Source organism: Oncorhynchus keta, chromosome 1 (assembly GCF_023373465.1).
Source record: "Oncorhynchus keta strain PuntledgeMale-10-30-2019 chromosome 1, Oket_V2, whole genome shotgun sequence".
Taxonomy (NCBI): domain Eukaryota; kingdom Metazoa; phylum Chordata; class Actinopteri; order Salmoniformes; family Salmonidae; genus Oncorhynchus; species Oncorhynchus keta.
Genome location: NC_068421.1, coordinates 70,357,286 through 70,384,455, shown reverse-complemented (window position 1 = coordinate 70,384,455; position 27,170 = coordinate 70,357,286). Strand labels below are relative to the sequence as shown.

Sequence of the window (27,170 nt, the reverse complement as noted above, 5' to 3'; positions counted from 1 at the left end):
ATACCCAAGAGTTCAGGGGCCTTGCTTTAACAAAGTTAGCCATATTCACTGTAGTGTCCAAAAAGTATTTCAAGCTGTCAGACATTCCCTTGGCATCAAGAGCCTCTCGGTGGATTCTGCAGTGTACCCAAGTGGCATTGGGAGCAACTGCTTGCACACGCGTTACCACTCCACTATGTCTCCCTGTCATGGCTTTTGCGCCATCTGTACAAATACCAACATGAGCAGCAGCTATGTTTGGCTACATACAGACCGTTAGTGGAATTCCCGCAAGAGACGTTTAATGTGATTGGATGTTCATTATTTGACTAGGCTACCTGTGTTTAACATTGTGATGTTATTTCGCTGAACATGAGATGGTTGAATTTTATTTTTGGCAGTGAAACGAGGCTACTCAGGCGAGAAAGAAAACTCACCCAAATGTATAGCCCCGTTGGAAAATATCAAATGGACTGTTTGAAAAAGTGAAGGAAAAAAGTATTATATTTTTAAAATTGTGAATCACATTTTTAATTAGCGTACTCCAGACGGCATTGAGCGTACCCCAGTTTGGGAATACCGGTCTTAAAACAATGTGGCTCAGACCTCTCTCCATAGCCAAGATCAAATGAGAGACAGAAGAGAGAAATCTTTTCATCTGACATATGGTGCCTTCAGCATCAATGCTGATCTAAGAACACTGTCCTGTCATGTTCCTAGCTGACTGCTTTAGGAGAGTCTCAGGGTCCCATATATTTTACAGCTAATTACACACAGATGCTGCAATCATTAGCAATCCATGGCAACAATATATGCTACTTGTACTCTGGGAGAACGTCTACCCCTGTTTTCAGTCAATTACATTTTCTTTCAATTAATTCAGGAGATGCATTAAAATTAAATGAGTTGAAAATGGTTCATTATCTATGCTAGTTTTACCCGCTCCTCGTTCTCGCCTTTCTGTTCCCTGTCCACTTCAGTGAGCGCTTCCTCCTCCTCTTCCTCATCGTCATTCTCCCCTTCTGTCCTTGGCCTTCTCTTCTTACGACCTTTGCCCGCCTCTTCATGGGGTTCCGGGTCAAAGTTGAAAGTGAAAAAATTGTAGGCCTCCTCCGCTGTGGGTAAACCTGTCTCCGACTACATTTGCAATAAAATCCTTAACCTTAATCATACAATCTATTAGATTACAAGAACCAAAGGAGAGCAGTTTGGCCACTCACTATACTCTCTATCCTGACACGCCTGACTGTCTCTCGGAACTTGACTTTGGTGTTGAGGGGAGAAGAGTGGTCATCTCTCCCCGTCCTGAGGTCTGGCTCTGTCTGTAAAACATCAGCGGATCATGACCTTCACTTTCAGGCTAGTTAGCATAGTGAATTACATGCTTCAAAATATGGTTAATGAATTCTCCAATAAAAGATTATCTCTGTACAGTGATGCTGGTACTGGACTACTATATGCACATAGACAGTGAAGAAAGTGAGTAGAAGTCAGGTCCTCACCTCTCTGTCAAACCTGGTGAGAGTGTCTCTGTCTCTGAGACTCTGCAAGCGACTAGCTGGCGCCTCCAAGGAAGCCTCCTGCTGTAGAAGACTTTCTGCTTTGGACTGATGAAGTGTACAAGAGACAATACATTTTCAATCAATTTCAATCAAACAATAAGATTTCTGGAGAATAAACCGGAAGTTTGGTCCTGAAACCTTTGATAAGGAAATTGTACAAAATTAGGAATCTCTGTAGTTAATCAATAATACATGTTGAGTAGAGCGAGGCTGTGTTTACCCTGGCTGCCCTCAGCTTGTCTCTCATTCGCTGTCTCATGGTGGAGCTCTCTGAGTGGCTCGAGCTTGGCGCGGGTTTGGCCTGAGGCCGGGGTGGCAGGTCTGAGGGGAGAGATGGGTATGAAACAACACCTATGGGAGACAGAGTAGGGAGAAACTACCCTGGTGGTCCAGTCTGTTTGGGCTGTTAACCAACTCCTCTCTGTTTGACAGCAATAGTCTAGGGAGGACCAGGTTAGAGGACATGCAGGATAGACAGTCTCACCTCCTCTCTGGGAGTGAGTGGGACTGGACACGATGACATGCTTCTCTGGTTTGTCATCATCGTGGCTGATCTGTTGAACAGCAGTGACCTCCACCACTGTCTCATCATGGGGCTCCACCACTGAGTCATCAGGTGTATCATCTGTAGACGCCTTCTCAAGCTAGGAGAGGGAGCAAGTGTCAACATTTTGTAAGATAACACTGGGGATGTAAGCTGTTCATCGACTACAGCTCAGCATTTAACACCATAGTACCCTCCAAACTTGTCATCAAACTTGAGACCCTGGGTCTCGACCCCGCCCTGTGGAACTGGGTACTGGACTTCCTGACGGGCCGCCCCCAGGTGGTGAGGGTAAGTAACAACATCTCCACCCCGCTGATCCTCAACACTGGGTGCGTTCTGAGCCCTCTCCTGTACTCCCTGTTCACCCACGAATGTGTGGCCACGCACGCCTCCAACTCAATCATCAAGTTTGCGGACGACACAACAGTGGTAGGCTTGATTACTAACAACGACGAGACGGCCTACAGGGAGGAGGTGAGGGCCCTCGGAGTGTGGTGTCAGGAAAATAACCTCACACTCAACGTCAACAAAACTAAGGAGATGATTGTGGATTTCAGGAAACAGCAGAGGGAACACCCCCCTATCCACATCGATGGAACAGTAGTGGAGAGGGTAGTAAGTTTTAAGTTCCTCGGCGTACACATCACAGACAAACTGAATTGGTCCACCCACACAGACAGCATCGTGAAGAAGGCGCAGCAGCGCCTCTTCAACCTCAGGAGGCTGAAGAAATTCGGCTTGTCACCAAAAGCACTCACAAACTTCTACAGATGCACAATCGAGAGCATCCTGTCGGGCTGTATCACCGCCTGGTACGGCAACTGCTCCGCCCACAACCGTAAGGCTCTCCAGAGGGTAGTGAGGTCTGCACAACGCATCACCGGGGGCAAACTACCTGCCCTCCAGGACACCTACACCACCCGATGTTACAGGAAGGCCATAAAGATCATCAAGGACAACAACCACCCGAGCCACTGCCTGTTCACCCCGCTATCGTCCAGAAGGCGAGGTCAGTACAGGTGCATCAAAGCTGGGACCGAGAGACTGAAAAACAGCTTCAATCTAAAGGCCATCAGACTGTTAAAACAGCCACCACTAACATTGAGTGGCTGCTGCCAACACACTGACTCAACTCCAGCCACTTTAATAATGGGAATTTATGGGAATTGATGTAAAATATATCACTAGCCACTTTAAACAATGCTACTTAATATAATGTTTACATACCCTACATTATTTATCTCATATGTATACGTATATACTGTACTCTATATCATCTACTGCATCTTTATGTAATACATGTATCACTAGCCACTTTAAACTATGCCACTTTGTTTACATACTCATCTCATATGTACAGTGCCTTGCGAAAGTATTCGGCCCCCTTGAACTTTGCGACCTTTTGCCACATTTCAGGCTTCAAACATAAAGATATAAAACTGTATTTTTTTGTGAAGAATCAACAACAAGTGGGACACAATCATGAAGTGGAACGACATTTATTGGATATTTCAAACTTTTTTAACAAATCAAAAACTGAAAAATTGGGCGTGCAAAATTATTCAGGCCCCTTAAGTTAATACTTTGTAGCGCCACCTTTTGCTGCGATTACAGCTGTTAAGTCGCTTGGGGTATGTCTCTATCAGTTTTGCACATCGAGAGACTGACATTTTTTCCCATTCCTCCTTGGAAAACAGCTCGAGCTCAGTGAGGTTGGATGGAGAGCATTTGTGAACAGCAGTTTTCAGTTCTTTCCACAGATTCTCGATTGGATTCAGGTCTGGACTTTGACTTGGCCATTCTAACACCTGGATATGTTTATTTTTTGAACCATTCCATTGTAGATTTTGCTTTATGTTTTGGATCATTGTCTTGTTGGAAGACAAATCTCCGTCCCAGTCTCAGGTCTTTTGCAGACTCCATCAGGTTTTCTTCCAGAATGGTCCTGTATTTGGCTCCAACCATCTTCCCATCAATTTTAACCATCTTCCCTGTCCCTGCTGAAGAAAAGCAGGCCCAAACCATGATGCTGCCACCACCATGTTTGACAGTGGGGATGGTGTGTTCAGGGAGTTGCTTTTACGCCAAACATAACGTTTTGCATTGTTGCCAAAAAGTTCAATTTTGGTTTCATCTGACCAGAGCACCTTCTTCCACATGTTTGGTGTGTCTCCCAGGTGGCTTGTGGCAAACTTTAAACAACACTTTTTATAAATAAATAAATAATATGCCATTTAGCAGACGCTTTTATCCAAAGCGACTTAGTCATGTGTGCATACATTCTACGTATGGGTGGTCCCGGGAATCGAACCCACTACCCTGGCGTTACAAGCGCCATGCTCTACCAACTGAGCTACAGAAGGACCCCGATATCTTTAAGAAATCGCTTTCTTCCTGCCACTCTTCCATAAAGGCCAGATTTGTGCAATATACCTATGGACAGAGTCTCCCATCTCAGCTGTAGATCTCTGCAGTTCATCCAGAGTGATCATGGGCCTCTTGGCTGCATCTCTGATCAGTCTTCTCCTTGTATGAGCTGAAAGTTTAGAGGGACGGCCAGGTCTTGGTAGATTTGCAGTGGTCTGATACTCCTTCCATTTCAATATTATCGCTTGCACAGTGCTCCTTGGGATGTTTAAAGCTTGGGAAATCTTTTTGTATCCAAATCTGGCTTTAAAATTCTTCACAACAGTATCTCGGACCTGCCTGGTGTGTTCCTTGTTCTTCATGATGCTCTCTGCGCTTTTAACGGACCTCTGAGACTATCACAGTGCAGGTGCATTTATACGGGGACTTGATTACACACAGGTGGATTGTATTTATCATCATTAGTCATCTCGGTCAACATTGGATCATTCAGAGATCCTCACTGAACTTCTGGAGAGAGTTTGCTGCACTGAAAGTAAAGGGGCTGAATAATTTTGCACACCCAATTTTTCAGTTTTTGATTTGTTAAAAAAGTTTGAAATATCCAATAAATGTCGTTCCACTTCATGATTGTGTCCCACTTGTTGTTGATTCTTCACAAAAATATACAGTTTTATATCTTTATGTTTGAAGCCTGAACTGTGGCAAAAGGTCACAAAGTTCAAGGGGGCCGAATACTTTCGCAAGGCACTGTATATACTGTACTCGATACCATCTACTGCATCTTGCCTATGCCGCTCTGTACCATCACTCATTCATATATCTTTATGTACATATTCTTTATCCCTTTACACTTATGTGTATAAGGTAGTTGTTTTGGAATTGTTAGCTAGATTACCCGTTGGTTATTACTGCATTGTCGGAACTAGAAGCACAAGCATTTCGCTACACTCGCATGAACATCTGCTAACCATGTGTATGTGACAAATAAAATTTGATTTGATTTAATGAAACAGACAGAAAATACTTTACTAGTAGTACTACTACTCTGTAATAACACTGGGGTTTAAGTTTAAGACTATTAATCAACAAGAAAAGTGGTGATGATTATAGCTAGGACGGAGCCAGTGAATTCTAACTTCAATACCTTTTTCTTCCTCTTCTGTCTCTGAGCCTTCAGGTTGCGTCTCAGTGTATCTCCAGGCTCCTCCTCACCAGCTGTTAGCTCCTAATAATCCAACACAAACACACAGTTGGTGCAAAGTCTTAGACATCCTACAATATTACAGGTAGGCCTGTGACTTCATATGAAGGCAGCTGCTGCTTTTCAGAGTGATAAAATATCCCCTTCGAGGAGGGAGAAAGAAAACAGAAGAAGAAGTAGAATGTTAGGAGAGAGGAGAGAACTACAGCACACAACCTATAGAACTCAGAGAACTCTACAGAGGAAAGAGAGAGAAGCAGTCTGGACACGTCTCTTGGCGAGGTGGTGAACAAGGCAGGTCAGAAGACTGCAGTCAGGAAGAAAGCACACAAGGTGACTTCAGGCTAGCTAGGCCACAGCACAGCTACAAGGAGGCTATGGGAGAAAACACACCAACCTCCATAGTCGTCTGTCCTCTCTCCTTACTCTGCTTCTTGTCTGTTGGGACCAGAGCCTACCAGGCAGATCAGAGCACTTAGACACAGAGCCCTGCCAGTTTGTGTGTGTGTGGATGTGTATTCACATTTGACTTCTTCAGTGGGTGCAGGCGAAACTCGCTTTCAGGACTTGTTGAGTCTTGTCAAAGCCTGTATTTCCTCTGTCTGGCAATAAAGTACCTTGTATCTTGTTTCTAGAGGCTCACAGCTGTATCAAAGTCAGTAAGATGGCGCCGGAGAAGAAGGCAGACGTTTTACGTGCTGCCAACCGATTGTGTTTCTTGTTTATTATTTTTTTAACATATTTTGTACATAATGTTACCGTCTCTTATGACCGAAAATAAATTCTGGACATCAGGACTGCTATTACTTACCAAGGACTCCTTTTTTCCCTTTAACGAGTCTGACGAGGCCGACGCAAACAAAATGCTTTCGCAGGAACAGGCCCAAATGCCTGTGATTTGCGTGAAGAGGAGGCGGGGAAAAAGGGGCCGGAGGGCGGGCTGCCTTCTTAGAATTCGTAGGCGATCTAATAAACCCCCACTTCCTTCCATTCTGATAGCAAATGTGCAATCTTTGGACAATAAAATATATGACCTACGCGGAAGATTAAACTACCAACAGGACATTCAAAACTGTAATATCTCATGCTTCACGGAGACGTGGCTGAGCGACGAAACTATCAACATACAGCTGGCTGGTTATACACTGCACCGGCAGGATAGAACAGCGGCGTCTGGTAAAACAAGGGCCGGCGGACTACATATTTTTGTAAATAACAGCTAGTGCACGATATCTAAGGAAGTCTCGAGCTATTGCTCACCTGAGATAGAGTATCTCATGATAAACTGTAGACCACATTACCTACCGAGAGTTTTCATCTGTATTTTTCGTAGCTGTTTACAAAACACCACAGTCAGAGGCGGGCACTAAGACAGCACTCAATGAGCTGTATACCTCCATAAGCAAACAGGAAAACACTCACCCAGAGGCGGCGCTCCAAGTTGCCGGGGACTTTAATGCAGGGAAACTTAAATCTGTTTTACCAAATTTCTATCAGCATGTTAAATGTGTAACTAGAGGGAAAAAAACATCGCCCTCCATTTAGCAAATCTGACTATAATTCTATCCTCCTGATTCCTGCTTACAAGCAAAAACTAAAGCAGAAAGCACCAGTGACTAGATCAATAAAGAAGTGGTCAGATGAAGCAGATGCTAAGCTACAAGATTGTTTTGCTAGCACAGACTGGAATATGTTCTGGGATTCCTCCGATGGCATTGAGGAGTACACCACATCAGTCATTGGCTTCATCAATAAGTGCACCAATGACGTTGTCCCAACAGTGACCGTACGTACATACCCCAACCAGAAGCCATGGATTACATGCAACATCCGCACTGAGCTAAAGGCTAGAGCTGCCGCTATCAAGGAGAGGGACTCTAACCCGGAAACTTATAAGACAGCCTGCTATGCCCTCCAACGATCCATCAAACAGGCAAAGCGTAAATACAGGACTGAGATCGAATCGTACTACACCGGCTCTGACGCTCGTCGGATGTGGCAGGGCTTGCATTACAGACTACAAAGGGAAGCACAGTCGAGAGCTGCCCAGTGACAAAAGTTGCCCAGTGGCTCACTTGAGGCAAATAACACTGAAACATGCATGAGAGCACTAGCTGTTCTGGAAGACTGTGTGATCACACTCTATGCAGCAGATGTGAGTAAGGCCTTTAAACAGTTCAACATTCCCAAGGCCGCAGGGCCAGACGGATTATCAGGACGTATACTGCGAGCATGCACTGACAAACTGGCAAGTGTCTTCACTGACATTTTCATCCTCTCCCTGTCCGAGTCTGTAATACCAACATGTTTTAAGCAGACCACCATAGTGCCTGTGCCCAAGAACACTAAGCTAACCTGCCTAAACGACTACAGACCCGTAGCACTCACATCTGTAGCCATGAAGTGCTTTGAAGGCTGGTCATGGCTCACATCAACACCATTATCCCAGAAACCCTAGACCCACTCCAATTTGCATACCGCCCCAACAGATCCACAGATGATGCAATGTCTATTGCACTCCACACTGCCCTTTCCCACCTGGACAAAAGGAACACCTATTTGAGAATGGTATTCATTGAACACTGAGCTGTAGTCAACACCATAGTGCCCTCAAAGCTCATCAATAAGCTAAGGACACTGGGACTAAACAACTCCCTCTGAAACTGGATCCTGGACTTCCTGACAGCTCTGCCACGCTGATCCTCAACACAGGGGCCCCTCAGGGGTGCATGCTCAGTCCCCTCCTGTACTCCCTGTTCACTCATGACTGCACGGCCAGGCACGACTCCAACACCATCATTAAGTTTTCCCATGACACAACAGTGGTAGGCCTGATCAATGACGAGACAGCCTATAGGGTGGTCGGAGACCTGGCTGTATGATTCCAGGAAAACAACCTCTCCCTCAATGTAATCAAGACAAAGGAGATGATTGTGGACAGGGCTGTAATGGAGCAGGTTGAGAGCTTCAAGTTCCTTGGTGTCCACATCACTAACAAACTAACATAGTCCTAGCACACCAAGACAGTCATGAAGAGGGCATGATAAAACCTATTCCACCTCGGGAGACTGAAAAGGTTTGGCGTGGGTCCTCAAATCCTTAAAAAGTTTCTACAGCTGCACCGAGAGCATCCTGCATCGAGAGCATCCTGGCTGGTTGCATCACTGCCTGGTATGGCAACCGCTTGGCCTACGACCGCAAGGCACTACAGAGTAGAGGTCGACCGATTATGATTTTTCAACGCCGATACCGATTATTGGAGGACCAAAAAAGGCCACTACCAATTAATCGGCCGATTTAACTTGCTTTGGTTGTAATAATGACAATTACAACAATACTGAATGAACACTTATTTTAACTTAATATAATACATCAATAAAATAAATTTAGCCTCAAATAAATAATGAAACATGTTCAATTTGGTTTAAATAATGAAAAAACAAAGTGTTAGAGAAGAAAGTAAAAGTGCAATATGTGCCATGTAAGAAAGCTAACGTTTAAGTTCCTTGCTCAGAACATGAGAACATATGAAAGCTGGTGGTTCCTTTTAACACGAGTCTTCGATATTCCCAGGCAAGAAGTTTTAGGTTGTAGTTATTATAGGAATTGTAGGACTATTTCTCTCTATATCATTTGTATTTCATTAACCTTTGACTATTGGATGTTCTTATAGGCACTTTAGTATTGCCAGTGTAACAGTATAGATTCCATCCCTCTCCTCGCTCCTACCTGGGCTCGAACCAGGAACACATCGACAACAGCCACACTCGAAGCAGCGTTACCCATGCAGAGCAAGGGGAACAACCACTCCCAAGTGACAGAGCGAGTGACGTTTGAAACGCTATTAGCGCACACCCCGCTAGCTAGCTAGTCATTTCACATCGGTTACTCCAGCCTAATCTTGGGAGTTGATAGGCTTGAAGTCATAAACAGCGCAATGCTTGAAGCATTGCGAAGAGCTGCTGGCAAAACGCACGAAAGTGCTGTTTGAATGAATGCCTACTAGCCAGCTGGTGCCTACCATCGCTCAGTCAGACTGCGCTATCAAATCATAGACTTAGTTATAACATGATAACACAGAAATACGAGCCTTAGGTCATTAATATGATAGAATCCGGAAACTATAATCTCGAAAACAAGACGTTTATTCTTTCAGTGAAATACTGAACCGTTCCCTATTTTATCTAACGGGTGGCATCCATAAGTCTAAATATTCCTGTTACATTGCACAACCTTCAATGCTATGTCATAATCATAAAACCTACACTCGATCCCTCCGATGTCAACAACTACAGACCAGTATCCCTTCTCTCTTTTCTCTCCAAAACTCTTGAGCGTGCCGTCCTTGGCCAGCTCTACCGCTATCTCTCTCAGAATGACCTTCTTGATCCAAATCAGTCAGGTTTCAAGACTAGTCATTCAACTGAGACTTCTCTTCTCTGTATCACGGAGGCGCTCCGCACTGCTAAAGCTAACTCTCTCTCCTCTGCTCTCATCCTTCTAGACCTATCGGCTGCCTTCGATACTGTGAACCATCAGATCCTCCTCTCCACCCTCTCCGAGTTGGGCATCTCCGGCGCGGCCCACGCTTGGATTGCGTCCTACCTGACAGGTCGCTCCTACCAGGTGGCGTGAATCTGTCTCCTCTCCACGCGCTCTCACCACTGGTGTCCCCAGGGCTCTGTTCTAGGCCCTCTCTTATTCTCGCTATACACCAAGTCACTTGGCTCTGTCATAACCTCACATGGTCTCTCCTATCATTGCTATGCAGACGACACACAATTAATCTTCTCCTTTCCCCCTTCTGATGACCAGGTGGCGATCGCATCTCTGCATGTCTGGCAGACATATCAGTGTGGATGACGGATCACCACCTCAAGCTGAACCTCAGCAAGACGGAGCTCCTCTTCCTCCCGGGGAAGGACTGCCCGTTCCATGATCTCGCCATCACGGTTGACAACTCCATTGTGTCCTCCTCCCAGAGCGCTAAGAACCTTGGCGTGATCCTGGACAACACCCTGACGTTCTCAACTAACATCAAGGCGGTGTCCCGTTCCTGTAGGTTCATGCTCTACAACATCCGCAGAGTACGACCCTGCCTCACACAGGAAGCGGCGCAGGTCCTAATCCAGGCACTTGTCATCTCCCGTCTTGATTACTGCAACTCGCTGTTGGCTGGGCTCCCTGCCTGTGCCATTAAACCCCTACAACTCATCCAGAACGCCGCAGCCCGTCTGGTGTTCAACCTTCCCAAGTTCTCTCACGTCACCCCGCTCCTCCGCTCTCTCCACTGGCTTCCAGTTGAAGCTCGCCAACGGAGCTGTGAGGGGAACGGCACCTCAGTACCTCCAGGCTCTGATCAGGCCCTACACCCAAACAAGGGCACTGCGTTCATCCACCTCTGGCCTGCTCGCCTCCCTACCACTGAGGAAGTACAGTTCCCGCTCAGCCCAGTCAAAACTGTTCGCTGCTCTGGCCCCCAATGGTGGAACAAACTCCCTCACGACGCCAGGACAGCGGAGTCAATCACCACCTTCCGGAGACACCTGAAACCCCACCTCTTCAAGGAATACCTAGGATAGGGTAAGTAAGGGTAAGTAATCCTTCTCACCCCCTTCTCACCCCCCCAACAAGATTTAGATGCAAGTGGCTGTTCCACTGATTGTCATAAGGTGTATGCACCAATTTGTAAGTCGCTCTGGATAAGAGCGTCTGCTAAATGACTTAAATGTAAATGTAAATGTAATCACATCAAATTCTGGCAAATTAGGCGGCCCAAACTGTTCCATGTACACTGACCCTGCGTGGGTCAGTGTACCACCTGGTTAATATTGCCTGCTAACCTGGATTTCTTTTAGCTAAATATGCAGGTTTAAAAATGTAAACTTCTGTGTATTGATTTTAAGAAAGACATTGATGTTTATGGTTAGGTACACGTTGGAGCAACGACAGTCCTTTTTCACGAATACTCACCGCATCGATTATATGCAACACAGGACACGCTAGATAAACTAGTAATATCATCAACCATGTGTAGTTAAGTAGTGATTATGATTGATTGATTTTTTTTATAAGATAAGTTTAATGCTAGCTAGAAACTTACCTTGGCTTACTGCATTTGCGTAACAGGCTCCTTGTGGAGTGCAATGTAATCAGGTGGTTAGAGCGTTGGACTAGTTAACTGTAAGGTTGCAAGATTGAATCTCCAAGCTGACAAGGTAAAAATCTGTTGTTCTGCCCCTGAACAAAGCAGTTAACCCACCGTTCCTAGGCCGTCATTGAAAATAAGAATGTCTTCTTAACTGACTTGCCTAGTTAAATAAAGATTAAATAAAGAATAAATCGGCCAAATCGGTGTCCAAAAATACCAATTTCCGATTGTTATGAAAACTTGAAATCGTCCCCGAAATGAATCGGCCATTCTGATTAATCGGTCGACCTCTACTAGAGAGGGTAGTGCGAGTGGCCCAGTACATCACTGGGGCCAAGCTTCCTGCCATCCAGGACCTCTATACCAGGCGGTGTCAGAGGAAGGCCCTAAAAATGGTCAAAGTCTCCAGCCACCCGAGTCATAGACTTTTCTCTCTGCTACTGCACGGCAAGCGGTAGCAGAGCACCAAGTCTAGGTCCAAGAGGCTTCTAAACAGCTTCTACCCCCAAGCCATAAGACTCCCGAACACCTAATAAATTGGCTACACTGACTATTTGAATTGCCTCCCCTCCCCCCTCTTTTACACCACTGCTACTTTCTGTTGTTATCATCTATGCATAGTCACTTTAATAACTCTACCTACATGTACTGTACATATTACCTCAAGCCCCCACACATTGACTCTGTACCGGTCCCCCATGTATATAGTCTCGCTATTGTTATTTTACTGCTGCTATTTAATTACTTGTTACTTTTATTTCTTATTCCTATCCATATTTTTTAAACTGCGTTGTTAGTTAGGGGCTCGTAAGTAAGCATTTCACTGTAATGTTGTATTCGGCGCATGTGATTTCAATTTAATGTAGAGTACTGGTAGGCACAGTGAGTCAGTTGTGTTATTAGGGTGAAGCGCTATGACAACAATACATTTGGAGATACTCTCAAAACCTCAGCAGCAAGCTCGTCCCTTAATCAAGGACTGAGCGATTGTATATGACTGACTGTATGTTATGCATTACCTGGGTATCTGTATCCACGTCGTCTTTGACCTGCAGAGTCTGTTGTAGCGCCCGTCGTTTCTTTCGTAATTTCTCCCGAAGATCACTGAAATGGAGGACAGTTTCACAAGCAAATTAGGCCTGCTATGCATAGACTATTTCTATTCATTCAACAATCAATAATACTATGGTCAGGGAAACCCAATGCAAATGCTAAGTAAATATGTTTCTAAAAATAAAAAGTTAAAACAATTTGACAATTACCTTGAGGAGGCCATGTTGATGATGGGAAGAAGTTCAACTTTAAATGGCTTGGTTTTCAACTTTAAATCTATTGGTATCCCTAATGAGAACCGCTACATTATATCCTGTCGAACGAGATTGACTCTGCAATGAAACATTGCAACAGTTTAATTTGAGCGTGCAACAAATGAAACATTGTAACCGTTACTAGAGCGTGTAACAAATAATCAACAATGTAACAAAATGTACCGCTCTGTGGAACAAAGGCGAACATTCTATAAAGTAATTTAGCTAGGTAAAAGCCCTCGAGCTCAGACAATGGTGTGAAAACGATGTAATATTTAGCCTACAGTCCATTGGGCTGATAAACAACTACAAAGGTGGCCTCGGGTAATATTATAAAACAACTAGGTTATTCGATATACAAAAACTGAAGACTATGTGTACAGACCTGGAGGTAAAAAGACTATCCATTGGACAACAAAAAATGTGACTAATTTCTCCCTCTTGATAACTATAACATACAGGTTTACTGCTATTGCTGCTGCTTAGTAACGATATCAACTACTCCTCGAACAACCTTGCAAACAGCATTGGTTCACTCTAGTGTTGTATCCTATTCTCGCCCAAAAATCTAGGATTTTCATTGATGCACGGATTTGTCAATCATCGAACAGTGATTGCGTCACATTCTACGGTGTCCGTAAAGTATCACAGGTTTGCTTCCGTTTGTCGAATGATATCTCGATGCGTACAGCAGTTGCTCAGCGGATCATTCTTCATTTTCAAATGAACACTTATGATGTACAGTAATTAAATTTGTCATAGAAAATATTCATTTAAATCCAATAAACAAATACCAGATCAGTAATAAAATCGAACAAATTGTTTGTCTTGTAGCGTTATTAACTAGATTCTGGCAAGACTATTTGGCAACATTGTATCTTCCCATCAGTTTAGATCCAAAAAGGGATGAACACTACTGTATAGTTTAGTAACACTCTCCAGAAGCACACATGCAACACTCTTCTCTCTCATATATGTGTTCTAGAACTGTATTTCCCCAAAGGCTCTACATGCTACAGCTGAATTAGAAACAACACACACACACGCCCCTCATGTCGGTACAGATTTGTTTCCGTGTATATGGGCTCCCAACCTCTCCATACTCCCATACTCACCTGCAGAATTTTTATTAAATGAGAAAATACATATTTTCCGATGGTAAACATAACAAGAACACAAATAGCTTCTCAAATTCCAGTGATCATGCCAAAAACACACAGGGAAGAGTCCAAGATACACCACTTTCATTCAGCTGGACCAGACCACAATGGTAATCTCTGGATAGTAGAGATACAGTAGATGAATTGATTACTTCTCTGCAGAGTCAGATTATCTGCCATACTTATAGTGTTATGTGGGATATTATGAATATAGTGAAGTGTAATGATTGTGCTGATAGGGATGAAATGGTTTATTACAGCCAGTGTTCAGTAATGTGTTTAACATCTGTGTTGCATTACACTTTTGGGATTGAGCATCTATATCATATCACCACACTCAAAAACAGTACAGTACTTGTGCCTTAAACTCTAATAGTATTCAACTAATACTATTCAATACTTTTAAAAAATAAGGTACAGGGAAGACTCATTAATGACTGAAGTAAATATCATAACATGTATTCATGAAATATATAAATCATAGCTTATTATCACTTAGATACTTAGATATTTTTCTCCCAAAAAACATTGTTTACTTTCACCAAACAAAAATGATTTCCTACATGACTCTACCCCCCAAACACACAAGGTCATACACACACATCCGGAATGAATTGTGAATAATGATGAGAGAGATAGTTACAGACTCACAAATATCATACCCCCAAGACAACCTTTACAATAATGGGGAGGTTAGCATTTTTTTTTAAATGTATGCCTTTGTAACTTTCTCACTCATCATTACACACGATTCATTCAGGATTATCCGTAATCATGGTAACATCCACTTTAATGTAGAAGTGTTTAGAAACATACTATATTTCTTATTTACAATAAAAGTGACTCCAAAATGACACAATACATTATTTTCCATTATTTTCTATTGGCCACATAATAATCTGGAACACAACCCAAACAAACAGCAAAAGCATCCAACAAATGTCAGAAGTCAGAAGCTTGATGTAATCGTTGTGTGCTATGAATAGGGACCAAATACATCACATTTTACTACTTTAATACACATATAAGTGAATTTGTCCCAATACTTTTGGTCCGCCAGAATGTGTACAAAAAGTGCTGTAATTTGTAAACGGTTAATCCGGTATGGATGAAAATGAAAGCTGACAGTCTGCACTAACCTCATGTATCATTCAAATCCAATGTGCTGGAATACAGAGCCAAAACAACAACAACAACAACAGCAAAAATGTTGCTGTCCCAATACTTTTGGAGCTCACTGTATTTATATAGAATATAAATAAAACATTATGAAATAGATACTCTAAATGCATCAAGGGGAGGCTATAAACTCAGTCCTCTCAGTTCTTTATTGAATGTAATAAACTATGCGTAGTCCTCTGCTAGTGAGTCCAGGTAGTTGGTGTCTGCATAGATCAGGAATCCAGAGAACAGGCTGTCAGACCACCCTGCATCTGCAAACAGGCCATTCTGGTCCTTGAAGAAGATCTCCAGCCACACCTCGTCTTCTGGGTTCAGGAACATTACTAAGGACCCAGAGGCCACGTCATGGTTTCCTGTGTTTGCGTCAAATGTCTTGATGCGGTACTGTCCGTTCTGCACCAGCCCGATGGCCAGATGCTTGTTGGCCAGTGTGATGTCATAGGAGAAGTAGTAGATGCCTGGGTAGGCGCAGATGAACTTACCCGTCTCTGGGTTGTAGTGGCCCCCCTCATTGAAGAGGACCTTGTTGAACTTGATAGGTTCCTTCTCAGCAGGGTAACTGCTGGTGATTCCCACAGAGAAGGCTGCTTTAGGCACCAGGCTGCCACACCGGCAGACTCCTGCCATCCCCCTTGGCCCTCGCTGGCCCTTGTCCCCTTTCTTCCCAAGGGGCCCTGGAGGACCAGGTAGGCCCCCATCCCCGCTCTCTCCACCAGGACCCCTCTTCCCACCAGGACCCCGGTCACCCCGCTGGCCAAGTTTACCCGTTGGGCCGACTTTCCCCTTTACCCCTGAAATGGAGACAGTTGGTGTTCTGACTGACTGTAACTCCAGCTGTGTATTGCCATTGACACATACTTGAACAGTTATTATCACATTTGAATGGATTATTTGTAATATGAGTAAGCTTATTCCCTGTGCATGTAAAACCCTACTATTTAAGGATTAGTGAATAGGCTCAGTGCCAGTGGTGTAAAGTACTTAAGTAAACTTTCTTTAAAGAACTACTTACGTTTTTTGTGGGGTTACATTACTTTACTACTTATATTTTGACAACTTTTATTTCACTACATTCCTAAAGAAAATAATGTAATTTTTACTCCATACATTTTCCCTGACAAAAGTACTTGTTACATGTTGAGTGCTTAGCAGAACAGAAACATTGTCAAATTCACACACTTATCAAGAGAACACATGGTCATCCCTCCTGCCTCTGATCTGGCAGACTCACTAAACACACTTATCAAGAGAACACATGGTCATCCCTACTGCCTCTGATCTGGCAGACTCACTAAACACACTTATCAAGAGAACACATGGTCATCCCTCCTGCCTCTGATCTGGCAGACTCACTAAACACACTTATCAAGAGAACACATGGTCATCCCTCCTGCCTCTGATCTGGCAGACTCACTAAACACACTTATCAAGAGAACACATGGTCATCCCTACTGCCTCTGATCTGGCAGACTCACTAAACACACTTATCAAGAGAACACATGGTCATCCCTACTGCCTCTGATCTGGCAGACTCACTAAACACACTTATCAAGAGAACACATGGTCATCCCTCCTGCCTCTGATCTGGCAGACTCACTAAACACACTTATCAAGAGAACACATGGTCATCCCTACTGCCTCTGATCTGGCAGACTCAGTAAACACACTTATCAAGAGAACACATGGTCATCCCTACTGCCTCTGATCTGGCAGACTCACTAAACACACTTATCAAGAGAACACATGGTCATCCCTCCTGCCTCTGATCTGGCAGACTCACTAAACACACTTATCAAGAGAACACATGGTCATCCCTACTGCCTCTGATCTGGCAGACTCACTAAACACACTTATCAAGAGAACACATGGTCATCGCTACTGCCTCTGATCTGGCAGACTCACTAAACACACTTATCAAGAGAACACATGGTCATCCCTACTGCCTCTGATCTGGCAGACTCACTAAACACACTTATCAAGAGAACACATGGTCATCCCTACTGCCTCTGATCTGGCAGACTCACTAAACACACTTATCAAGAGAACACGTGGTCATCCCTACTGCCTCTGATCTGGAGGACTCACTAAACACACTTATCAAGAGAACACGTGGTCATCCCTACTGCCTCTGATCTGGCAGACTCACTAAACACACTTATCAAGAGAACACATGGTCATCCCTACTGCCTCTGATCTGGCAGACTCACTAAACACACTTATCAAGAGAACACATGGTCATCCCTACTGCCTCTGATCTGGCAGACTCACTAAACACACTTATCAAGAGAACACGTGGTCATCCCTCCTGCCTCTGATCTGGAGGACTCACTAAACACACTTATCAAGAGAACACATGGTCATCCCTACTGCCTCTGATCTGGCAGACTCACTAAACACACTTATCAAGAGAACACATGGTCATCCCTCCTGCCTCTGATCTGGCAGACTCACTAAACACACTTATCAAGAGAACACATGGTCATCCCTACTGCCTCTGATCTGGCAGACTCACTAAACACACTTATCAAGAGAACACATGGTCATCCCTACTGCCTCTGATCTGGCAGACTCACTAAACACACTTATCAAGAGAACACATGGTCATCCCTACTGCCTCTGATCTGGCAGACTCACTAAACACACTTATCAAGAGAACACATGGTCATCCCTACTGCCTCTGATCTGGCAGACTCACTAAACACACTTATCAAGAGAACACGTGGTCATCCCTACTGCCTCTGATCTGGAGGACTCACTAAACACACTTATCAAGAGAACACGTGGTCATCCCTACTGCCTCTGATCTGGCAGACTCACTAAACACACTTATCAAGAGAACACGTGGTCATCCCTACTGCCTCTGATCTGGAGGACTCACTAAACACACTTATCAAGAGAACACATGGTCATCCCTACTGCCTCTGATCTGGCAGACTCACTAAACACACTTATCAAGAGAACACGTGGTCATCCCTACTGCCTCTGATCTGGCAGACTCACTAAACACACTTATCAAGAGAACACGTGGTCATCCCTACTGCCTCTGATCTGGCAGACTCACTAAACACACTTATCAAGAGAACACATGGTCATCCCTACTGCCTCTGATCTGGCAGACTCACTAAACACACTTATCAAGAGAACACGTGGTCATCCCTCCTGCCTCTGATCTGGCAGACTCACTAAACACACTTATCAAGAGAACACATGGTCATCCCTACTGCCTCTGATCTGGCAGACTCACTAAACACACTTATCAAGAGAACACATGGTCATCCCTACTGCCTCTGATCTGGCAGACTCACTAAACACACTTATCAAGAGAACACGTGGTCATCCCTACTGCCTCTGATCTGGCAGACTCACTAAACACACTTATCAAGAGAACACGTGGTCATCCCTACTGCCTCTGATCTGGCAGACTCACTAAACACACTTATCAAGAGAACACATGGTCATCCCTACTGCCTCTGATCTGGCAGACTCACTAAACACACTTATCAAGAGAACACATGGTCATCCCTACTGCCTCTGATCTGGCAGACTCACTAAACACACTTATCAAGAGAACACATGGTCATCCCTACTGCCTCTGATCTGGCAGACTCACTAAACACACTTATCAAGAGAACACGTGGTCATCCCTACTGCCTCTGATCTGGAGGACTCACTAAACACACTTATCAAGAGAACACGTGGTCATCCCTACTGCCTCTGATCTGGCAGACTCACTAAACACACTTATCAAGAGAACACATGGTCATCCCTACTGCCTCTGATCTGGAGGACTCACTAAACACACTTATCAAGAGAACACATGGTCATCCCTACTGCCTCTGATCTGGAGGACTCACTAAACACACTTATCAAGAGAACACATGGTCATCCCTACTGCCTCTGATCTGGCAGACTCACTAAACACACTTATCAAGAGAACACGTGGTCATCCCTACTGCCTCTGATCTGGAGGACTCACTAAACACACAAAAAAATGGTGGCGTCTATTTAGCTTTATATTAGGAATTTGAAATGATTTAGACTTTTACTTTTGATGCTTAAGTATATTTAGAACCAAATACTTTTAGACTTTTAACACAATTAGTATTTTACCGGGTGACTTTCACTTTTACTTAAGTAACTTTCTATTAAGGTATCTATACTTTTACTCAAGTATGAAAATTGGGTAGTTTTCAACCACTGCTCAGTCCCTCACAGCCATCCTCGGTTATTATGTCGCCCTTGGAGTCCAGCCACAATCTATGTTTGACTACTGCACTGACTGTTGTACAGTGTCGTCAAATCTGGGATTGTATCAAACCAAACCATCACACAATAATTGTATTGGAGCTAGGAAAGAATGGACAGGATGCATGTGTATGCATGTACTGAGTGAAAAAAATGTGTGCTATTCTGATGTGTGTGAGAGAAAGAGTCCGTGTGGTATTTGCATGCCTAGGTTCCTCTTAAATGTGTAAGTCTGTAAAAGAACATCATGCAGAATGCAGGTACTGTGAGCCTGACATTTACAGCTCATTGACATAGTACATATTGGATCTAAAACAAGGTGTATCTTAAAGCCGTGTTGCACTTGGATGACACTAACAGACATTGCCAAAAAAAACCAAAAAAAAAACAGAGGCAGTGATTTAACTTTGTTCTTCCAAATATTTCAGCTTCCTTGACCCATATAAAATATTATCTTTTGGATCACTCCAAAGGCAGGAGAACCAGGCATCCAACCGTTGGGAAAAACATGAACACACCCCAAATAAAGGGAACTGCGTGGGAAGCTCAGACACAAGGAAACCTTGGTCTTAGAAAAACACCTGGTAGAAGTAGTTTTGATTTAAACCAAACATCACATACATTTTTTTTGTCTGGCTCATGGTCTCCTTGGTGAAATATGGCTGTGTAGCTGATGTAGTTTGACCATGATTAATATACACAATTTCAGAGATCACTGGAGGGTCCCATTTGTCTTCTACATCAATCACTGAAGCCTCTTTAATGTCCTGAGAGCAAACCCATCTGCAGGGCAGATTCAGATTGTGAAATGCTTGGGTTAGGATAATTAAAAATGACTGAAATGTATTTTTGGTGGTGTAAACTTGTCTTTCGATGCAATCGTTATAATGTTTATATATTTACTTACTGCCAAAAGGTCATGGCGTGTTCATGGAGGTAAAGTAGACAATAAGTAAATATACAGTCGGAGTCAATATTTGAACTGTGTGCAGGGGCGTCATCTACCCCAAAAATCTGAGTAGCCACAAAGTACGTGAGGATGGCTGGGGAGGTGATCTGGAGGGGGCTACGTCTCCTGTCTGTAAGTTGGAGAATTTAGCATTTTTCACCTGAAACAGCTTTTTCCTGCAATCTAGAGCCATAATCATTATGCTTAATTCTATATTAAAAAATATGTTTATTTTTCTTCATATCTAATCAGATCTCTTGAGCTGTCTGTATCTTCCTGACGGTTGGCACTTAAAAAAACTAAAAACAAAATATGCTTCTCTGCCATATCCAGTACATTTAGTAATTGCTTGCTTTTCTAACGTCTATTAACCTTGCCAGCAGGCAAGCCAGCTAAGATACAGTAGTTCTACAAGCTAGCTACTCTAACTTGATTATATATTTTTTACAATGATTATTGTGCCCCTGTGCTACTTATGGGCATGACGCCTCTGATTGTGAGTATGTTTTATGGAGTTAGATGAGGTCAGTACTGTACCTGCTCCACCATTCTCTCCTTTCTCTCCTCTCCTGCCATCTCTGCCATCTCTTCCTGGGATTCCTACACTCCCGTTGGCCCCTGGAGGCCCGTTGGGGCCAGGTTTACCTGGTGTTCCTGGCAACCCCGGAACACTGCAGATCAGACGAGGTGGAGTTCCTCTCACCTTGGCCTCCAGCAGCTGACCAATCACACACTGGCACAAAAAGGCCACGCCTACCAACCGCCACATCCTCAGCTCTGTAGAGAGAGAAAAGATAACGACCGCCACTTCATCAGACCTACTGTATAGTACTTGAAACACAACCTCAATGACCACATTCACAAACGGGTGACATTCTCTTATAATGGTAGAGTGTGCATGATCTGAGTGCATATTAATCTAACAAATCTGGAAACTTTCTTCTAAGTTGAGAAACAGCCCAGTTTAGATTCCAGTTATTAGAGATGACCAGAAATGAAAACACAGCAGTGTCCTGGCGGGAGAAGAGCATGTTCTAGTGCCAGCTAGCCAACAGACAGACTGAGATAAGGTCGGAGGGACTAAACACAGGAACCTGCTAAAATAATAAGCATTAGACACAGCACTATAAAACACAGCAGATTCCCCTGTAAAATAACATATGAAGGAATCAAGAATCACGCACCGCACCTCTCTCCTGCCAAACTACAGCCACAGCGCCAGATGTGGGTCCTAATGGATAACGCTGCGTTTTGGACTCTCTTTTTCTCTTCCTCTCTGTTGTCAGCCCCCCCAGTCGCATTAATGTGTTAGCGGCTGCAGCAGTGAGAGAAGCCTTTGCCTCGCTTCCAAGCCAATTCCATTTTGTCAATGCATTCCTTAGTTATGACACAACAGCCAGAACAACTATGTCAGAGCAACCCAAAGCTGAAATAACCCTCTGGACACAGACACGCACAGAAACACAGCCATGTTATCTGCTCTTGGACCTAAGAAACATTGACAGAACACAATAACAATCATGTTATTGAAAGAGTTGATGATTGCACTTAGCAATGAGATAAATGATGGTTTAGAAAGAGAGCGAAAGAAAGGTAACTTTGGTTCTGTAAGGACTGGGCAGCAAACCAGGGGTCATCAAGTGACTGTATGGATGGGATATAAGAGACAACATCATGGAAACCTTTCTTCCCTGGAACCAATACTGTAGCTAGATACCATAGTGTAGCTGGATACCATACTGTAGCTAGATACCAAACTGTAGCTGGATACCATACTGTAGCTAGATACCATACTGTAGCTAGATACCATACTGTAGTAGGATACCATACTGTAGCTAAATACCATAGTGTAGTAGGATACCATACTGTAGCTAGATTCCATAGTGTAGCTAGATACCAAACCGTAGCTGGATACCATACTGTAGCTAGATACCATACTGTATCTGGATACCATAGTGTAGCTGGATATCAAACTGTAGCTGGATACCATACTGTAGCTAGATACCATAGTGTAGCTGGATACCGTACTGTAGCTAGATACCAAACTGTAGTTGAATACCATAATGTAGCTAGATAACATACTGTAGCTGGATACCATACTGTAGCTACAGTGGGGCAAAAAAGTATTTAGTCAGTCACCAATTGTGCAAGTTCTCCCACTTAAAAAGATGAGAGAGGCCTGTCATTTGCATCATAGGTACACTTCAACTATGACAGACAAAATGAGAAAAAGAAATCCAGAAAATCACATTGTAGGATTTTTAATGAATTTATTTGCAAATTATGGTGGAAAATAAGTATTTGGTCACCTACAAACAAGCAAGATTTCAGGCTCTCACAGACCTGTAACTTCTTCTTTAAGTGGCTCCTCTGTCCTCCACTCGTTACCTGTATTAATGGCACCTGTTTGAACTTGTTATCAGTATAAAATACACCTGTCCACAACTTCAAACAGTCACACTCCAAACTCCACTATGGCCAAGACCAAAGAGCTGTCAAAGGACACCAGAAACAAAATTGTAGACCTGCACCAGGCTGGGAAGACTGGATCTGCAATAGGTAAGCAGCTTGGTTTGAAGAAATCAACTGTGGGAGCAATTATTAGGAAATGGAAGACATACATACTGATAATCTCCCCCGATCTGGGGCTCCATGCAAGATCTCACCCCGTGGGGTCAAAATTATTACAAGAACGGTGAGCAAAAATCCCAGAACCACACGGGGGACCTAGTGAATGACCTGCAGAGAGCTGGGACCAAAGTAACAAAGCCTACCATCAGTAACACACTACGCCACCAGGGACTCAAATCCTGCAGTGCCAGACGTGTCCCCCTGCTTAAGCCAGTGTATGTCCAGGCCCGTCTGAAGTTTGCTAGAGAGCATTTGGATGATCCAGAAGAAGATTGGGAGAATGTCATATGGTCAGATGAAACCAAAATATAACCTTTTGGTAAAACCTCAACTTGTCGTGTTTGGAGGACAAAGAATGCTGAGTTGCATCCAAAGAACACCATACCTACTGTGAAGCATGGGGGTGGAAACATCATGCTTTGGGGCTGTTTTTCTGCAAAGGGACCGTGTAAAGGAAAGAATGAATGGGGCCATGTATCGTGAGATTTTGAGTGAAAACCTCCTTCCATCAGCAAGGGCATTGAAGATGAAACGTGGCTGGGTCTTTCAGCATGACAATGATCTCAAACACACCGCCCGGGCAACGAAGGAGTGGCTTCGTAAGAAGCATTTCAAGGTCCTGGAGTGGCCTAGCCAGTCTCCAGATCTCAACCCCATAGAAAATCTTTGGAGGGAGTTGAAAGTCCATGTTGCCCAGCAACAGCCCCAAAACATCACTGCTCTAGAGGAGATCTGCATGGAGGAATGGGCCAAAATACCAGCAACAGTGTGTGAAAACCTTGTGAAGACTTACAGAAAACGTTTGACCTCTGTCATTGCCAACAAAGAGTATATAACAAAGTATTGAGATAAACTTTTGTTATTGACCAAATACTTATTTTCCACCATAATTTGCAAATAAATTCATTAAAAAATCCTACAATGTGATTTTCTGGATTTTTTTTCTTCTCATTTTGTCTGTCATAGTTGAAGTGTACAGGCCTCTCTCATATTTTTAAGTGGGAGAACTTGCACAATTGGTGGCTGACTAAATACTTTTTTGCCCCACTGTAGATACCATACTGTCGTAGGATACCATACTGTAGCTAGATACCATAGTGTAGCTGGATACCATACTGTTGCTAGATACCAAACTGTAGCTGGATACCATTTGGCAAAACATGATAGGTCATAAGGCTTAAATCATACAGATGAAGTTAGACACTTTGTTACACACCACATGGAAACATAATTGACTTCACAAGTGTTGTTAGATATGCTTCACAACAGTAATTATATTTCATTCTCTATCTCAATTATACTGTAAACAATATGCCTGTATGGCGGTAATGGTTGGCAGCTGTGGAAAAATGCTGTGGGAAAATGCTTGGGAGTTCAACTTAATATACACTTAGTGTACCAAACATTAGGAATACCTTCCTGGTATTGAATGGCAACCCCCCCTTTGCCCTCAGAACAGCCTTAACTCATCGGGACATGGACTCTACCAGGTGTCGAAAGCGTTCCACAGAGTTGCTGGCCCATGTTGACTCTAATGCTTTCCACAGTTGTGTCAAGTTGGCTGGATGGTCAATGTCACTGGAATGATGGACGAACTAACAAATGCCAGCCCTTGGCCAGTCCAGTGTTGTGTCGTGTGATTGGTTGAGCATTCTTGTGTACGTGACTTCAAACAGATGTGTTGCAGAGACGTCTGTTTAGCTGGCTAGCCGGCTTGATAATTTATAGCTCAGTGGCTTGAACAGCATGCACTGAATGACTTGGTAAACCCAGCTTCAACTTGATACAGGAAAATGCCTGGGAGTTTATCTTCAGCTTCAGCATGTATAATGTACTTAATAACTGAGTGTACCAAACATTATGAACACTTTCCTAATATTGATTTTCCCATTCGTCCTCTGAATGGCACACATACACAATCCATGTGTCAATTCCTTAAGCTGTCTTCTTCATCCACACTCATTGAAGTGGATTTAGCAAGTGACATCAATGAGGGATCCTAGTTTTCACCTGGATTCACCTGGTCAGTCTATGTCATGGAAAGAGCAGGGGTTCTTAATGTTTTGTACATTCAGAGTATACAGTAATGTAACAAAAACCTGAACCATGGATTCAAACAGGTACAGTTATGGATATTTGTGAGATCTGAGTATATTAATGCCTGTAATTTTGCTCTTTGTTGTTGTGTGTATATGGTATGTCTGGGCAATTGGGCTTGAGCATGTTAGCTCTGTGTGTCTGTATGTTTGTACATCTGTTCCACGTCTTTGTATCTGACAATAGCGTGTGTTTAGGAATAGTGGAACTAACATTGGGTTTCCATGGCTATGAGTTTTTTAAAAATTCTGCAACGTTTGTTGTGAGATGTTAGAGATACAGAATGAACACTGTCCTGAAGATGGAAGACTTGAAGATCATGATCAGGGGAATCACAACCCACGGAACATAATATAAATCATTTGTGTAAATGCTTTATTCTCACACATGCAAATGATTTATAGTCCAACACACACACACACACACACACACACACACACACACACACACACACACACACACACACACACACACACACACACACACACACACACACACACACACACACACACACACACACACACACACACAAAGGCTACCCAATGGCCACTCAATGAACATACACTCACAAATTCACATACTGGTGTGAACAAGCTCAGCCAGCACTGTGAAATAGATATCCCCTGGCCCCCCATTATTAATTAGGGCAATTTACGCTAAAGGCAGCTGCTCTCAGTGGAACATGTTTTTCGATTTGAGGGTAGTACTGTAATGAACTCAGCATAGAGCCAGTGTGAGAAAGGCCCTCTGAGGGAGAATCCCCACCCACCATTTCTGCCCAGCAGAGATGATGTCATGACTGGGACCTACCCATCATTAAAGCACTGACCCTGCTCTACTCTCAGATGCATGCATTCTCACACACAAAATGTTCACCTAGGCATGCACACGCTCACACACACAGAAAGAAAGGACAGAACTCACACATTCTTAAAAGCATAGTGCCATTATTTTAATTGGTACACATGCTAAAATGAACATTATTACCTGGGTGGTTTGAGACCTGAATGTTGACTGGTTGACAGACGGGGAATATCAAACCGTATACCAAGGGCATGACAAAACATTTATTTTAACTGCTCTAATTACATTGGTAAAACGTTTATAATAGCAATAAAGCACCTCAGGGGTTTGATATATGGCCAATATACCACGGCTAATGGCTATGTCCAGGCTCTCCACGTTGCATTGTGCATAAAAACAGCCCTTAGCCGTGATATATTGGACATATACCACACCACCTCAGGCCTTATTGCTTCAATTAAGACAAAGGTGATGACCAGCTGAGGTTGTTATTTTGAGATGATGAGAGTGAAACAGCATGCCAGCGTCTCTGATCTATTCTGAAAATGTATGGCCCATCCAATAACTTATACCCCAAAGTAAAGAACATTAGTATTATTTGATTATAATGTGAGTGATCATAGCACTAGCATACTGTATGTATGGTATTAAGAAACATGCAGATGTTACGTTTGCCAGCTGAATGCTCTTACCACAGGTTGAGAGCTGCTGCTCTTGTTGACTGCTTGAACAACTTCAAATCAGTATAATTGTGTCAATCCTCAGATCTCCTTCCTGGTCACAGTCCTGTGTCCTTGGTGATGAGAGATGAGTAGAATGTCCTTGGATAACATAGTATCCTTCTCAACCTCTCTGTCTCGCTCTCCTATCCTTCGTCTTTGTAGGGCTCCTTCAAACATTTGTGTAGGGCTCCCTCTGTCTCTCTGCTCCCTCTCAGAGTCTTGATTTGTAATAGTAGCCTCCCTAGAGTCATTCAAACCTCCCC

The 27,170-nt window shown here is 43.5% G+C and overlaps 2 protein-coding genes across 7 annotated transcripts in view; both read right to left on the bottom strand.

Annotated features, from left to right (window-relative positions):
- The window catches only part of cc2d2a (coiled-coil and C2 domain containing 2A), a 37,648-nt gene extending 23,932 nt beyond the window's left edge, over window positions 1-13,716 (bottom strand). The window contains exons 1-10 of one of the 4 annotated variants that reach the window (XM_035783999.2): window positions 13,503-13,716; window positions 13,073-13,195; window positions 12,830-12,914; window positions 6,057-6,113; window positions 5,603-5,683; window positions 2,026-2,185; window positions 1,762-1,862; window positions 1,482-1,586; window positions 1,200-1,301; window positions 919-1,116 (exon numbers count right to left, since the gene is read on the bottom strand). In XM_035783999.2, coding sequence (XP_035639892.1) covers window positions 919-1,116; window positions 1,200-1,301; window positions 1,482-1,586; window positions 1,762-1,862; window positions 2,026-2,185; window positions 5,603-5,683; window positions 6,057-6,113; window positions 12,830-12,914; window positions 13,073-13,086 — 903 coding nt within the window. In that variant the 5' untranslated portion in view covers window positions 13,087-13,195; window positions 13,503-13,716. The remainder of the gene's footprint in view (window positions 1-918; window positions 1,117-1,199; window positions 1,302-1,481; window positions 1,587-1,761; window positions 1,863-2,025; window positions 2,186-5,602; window positions 5,684-6,056; window positions 6,114-12,829; window positions 12,915-13,072; window positions 13,196-13,502) is intronic. The other 3 variants (XM_035783990.2, XM_035784019.2, XM_035784009.1) reach the window with 3 other exon arrangements.
- Window positions 13,717-14,228: 512 nt separating this feature from the next.
- On the bottom strand, window positions 14,229-27,170 carry LOC118392221 (complement C1q tumor necrosis factor-related protein 7-like). 3 transcript variants are annotated; one of them, XM_035783977.2, is made up of 3 exons: window positions 26,878-27,170; window positions 21,191-21,430; window positions 14,229-16,250 (listed from the first exon to the last, which is right to left on the bottom strand). In XM_035783977.2, the coding sequence occupies exons 2-3, from the start codon at window positions 21,420-21,422 to the stop codon at window positions 15,622-15,624; spliced, it is 861 nt and encodes a 286-aa protein (XP_035639870.1). In that variant the 5' UTR covers window positions 21,423-21,430; window positions 26,878-27,170; the 3' UTR covers window positions 14,229-15,621. The 3 variants fall into 3 exon arrangements, with proteins under 3 accessions (XP_035639870.1, XP_052316059.1, XP_035639860.1); XM_052460099.1 differs by lacking the exon at window positions 26,878-27,170 and adding an exon at window positions 21,838-21,987; XM_035783967.2 differs by lacking the exon at window positions 26,878-27,170 and adding an exon at window positions 21,843-21,985.

Bases quoted from the DNA above. Each gene is read 5' to 3' on its own strand.
- LOC118392221 (XM_035783967.2), bottom strand. From the start codon at position 21,954: ATGCGACTGGGGGGGCTGACAACAGAGAGGAAGAGAAAAAGAGAGTCC. The intron at 21,431-21,842 runs GTGCGGTGCGTG...CTCTCTCTACAG, and splicing joins TGTAGTTTGGCAGGAGAGAG to AGCTGAGGATGTGGCGGTTG. The intron at 16,251-21,190 runs GTACAGTACTGA...TCTCCATTTCAG, and splicing joins AGGAGAGAATGGTGGAGCAG to GGGTAAAGGGGAAAGTCGGC.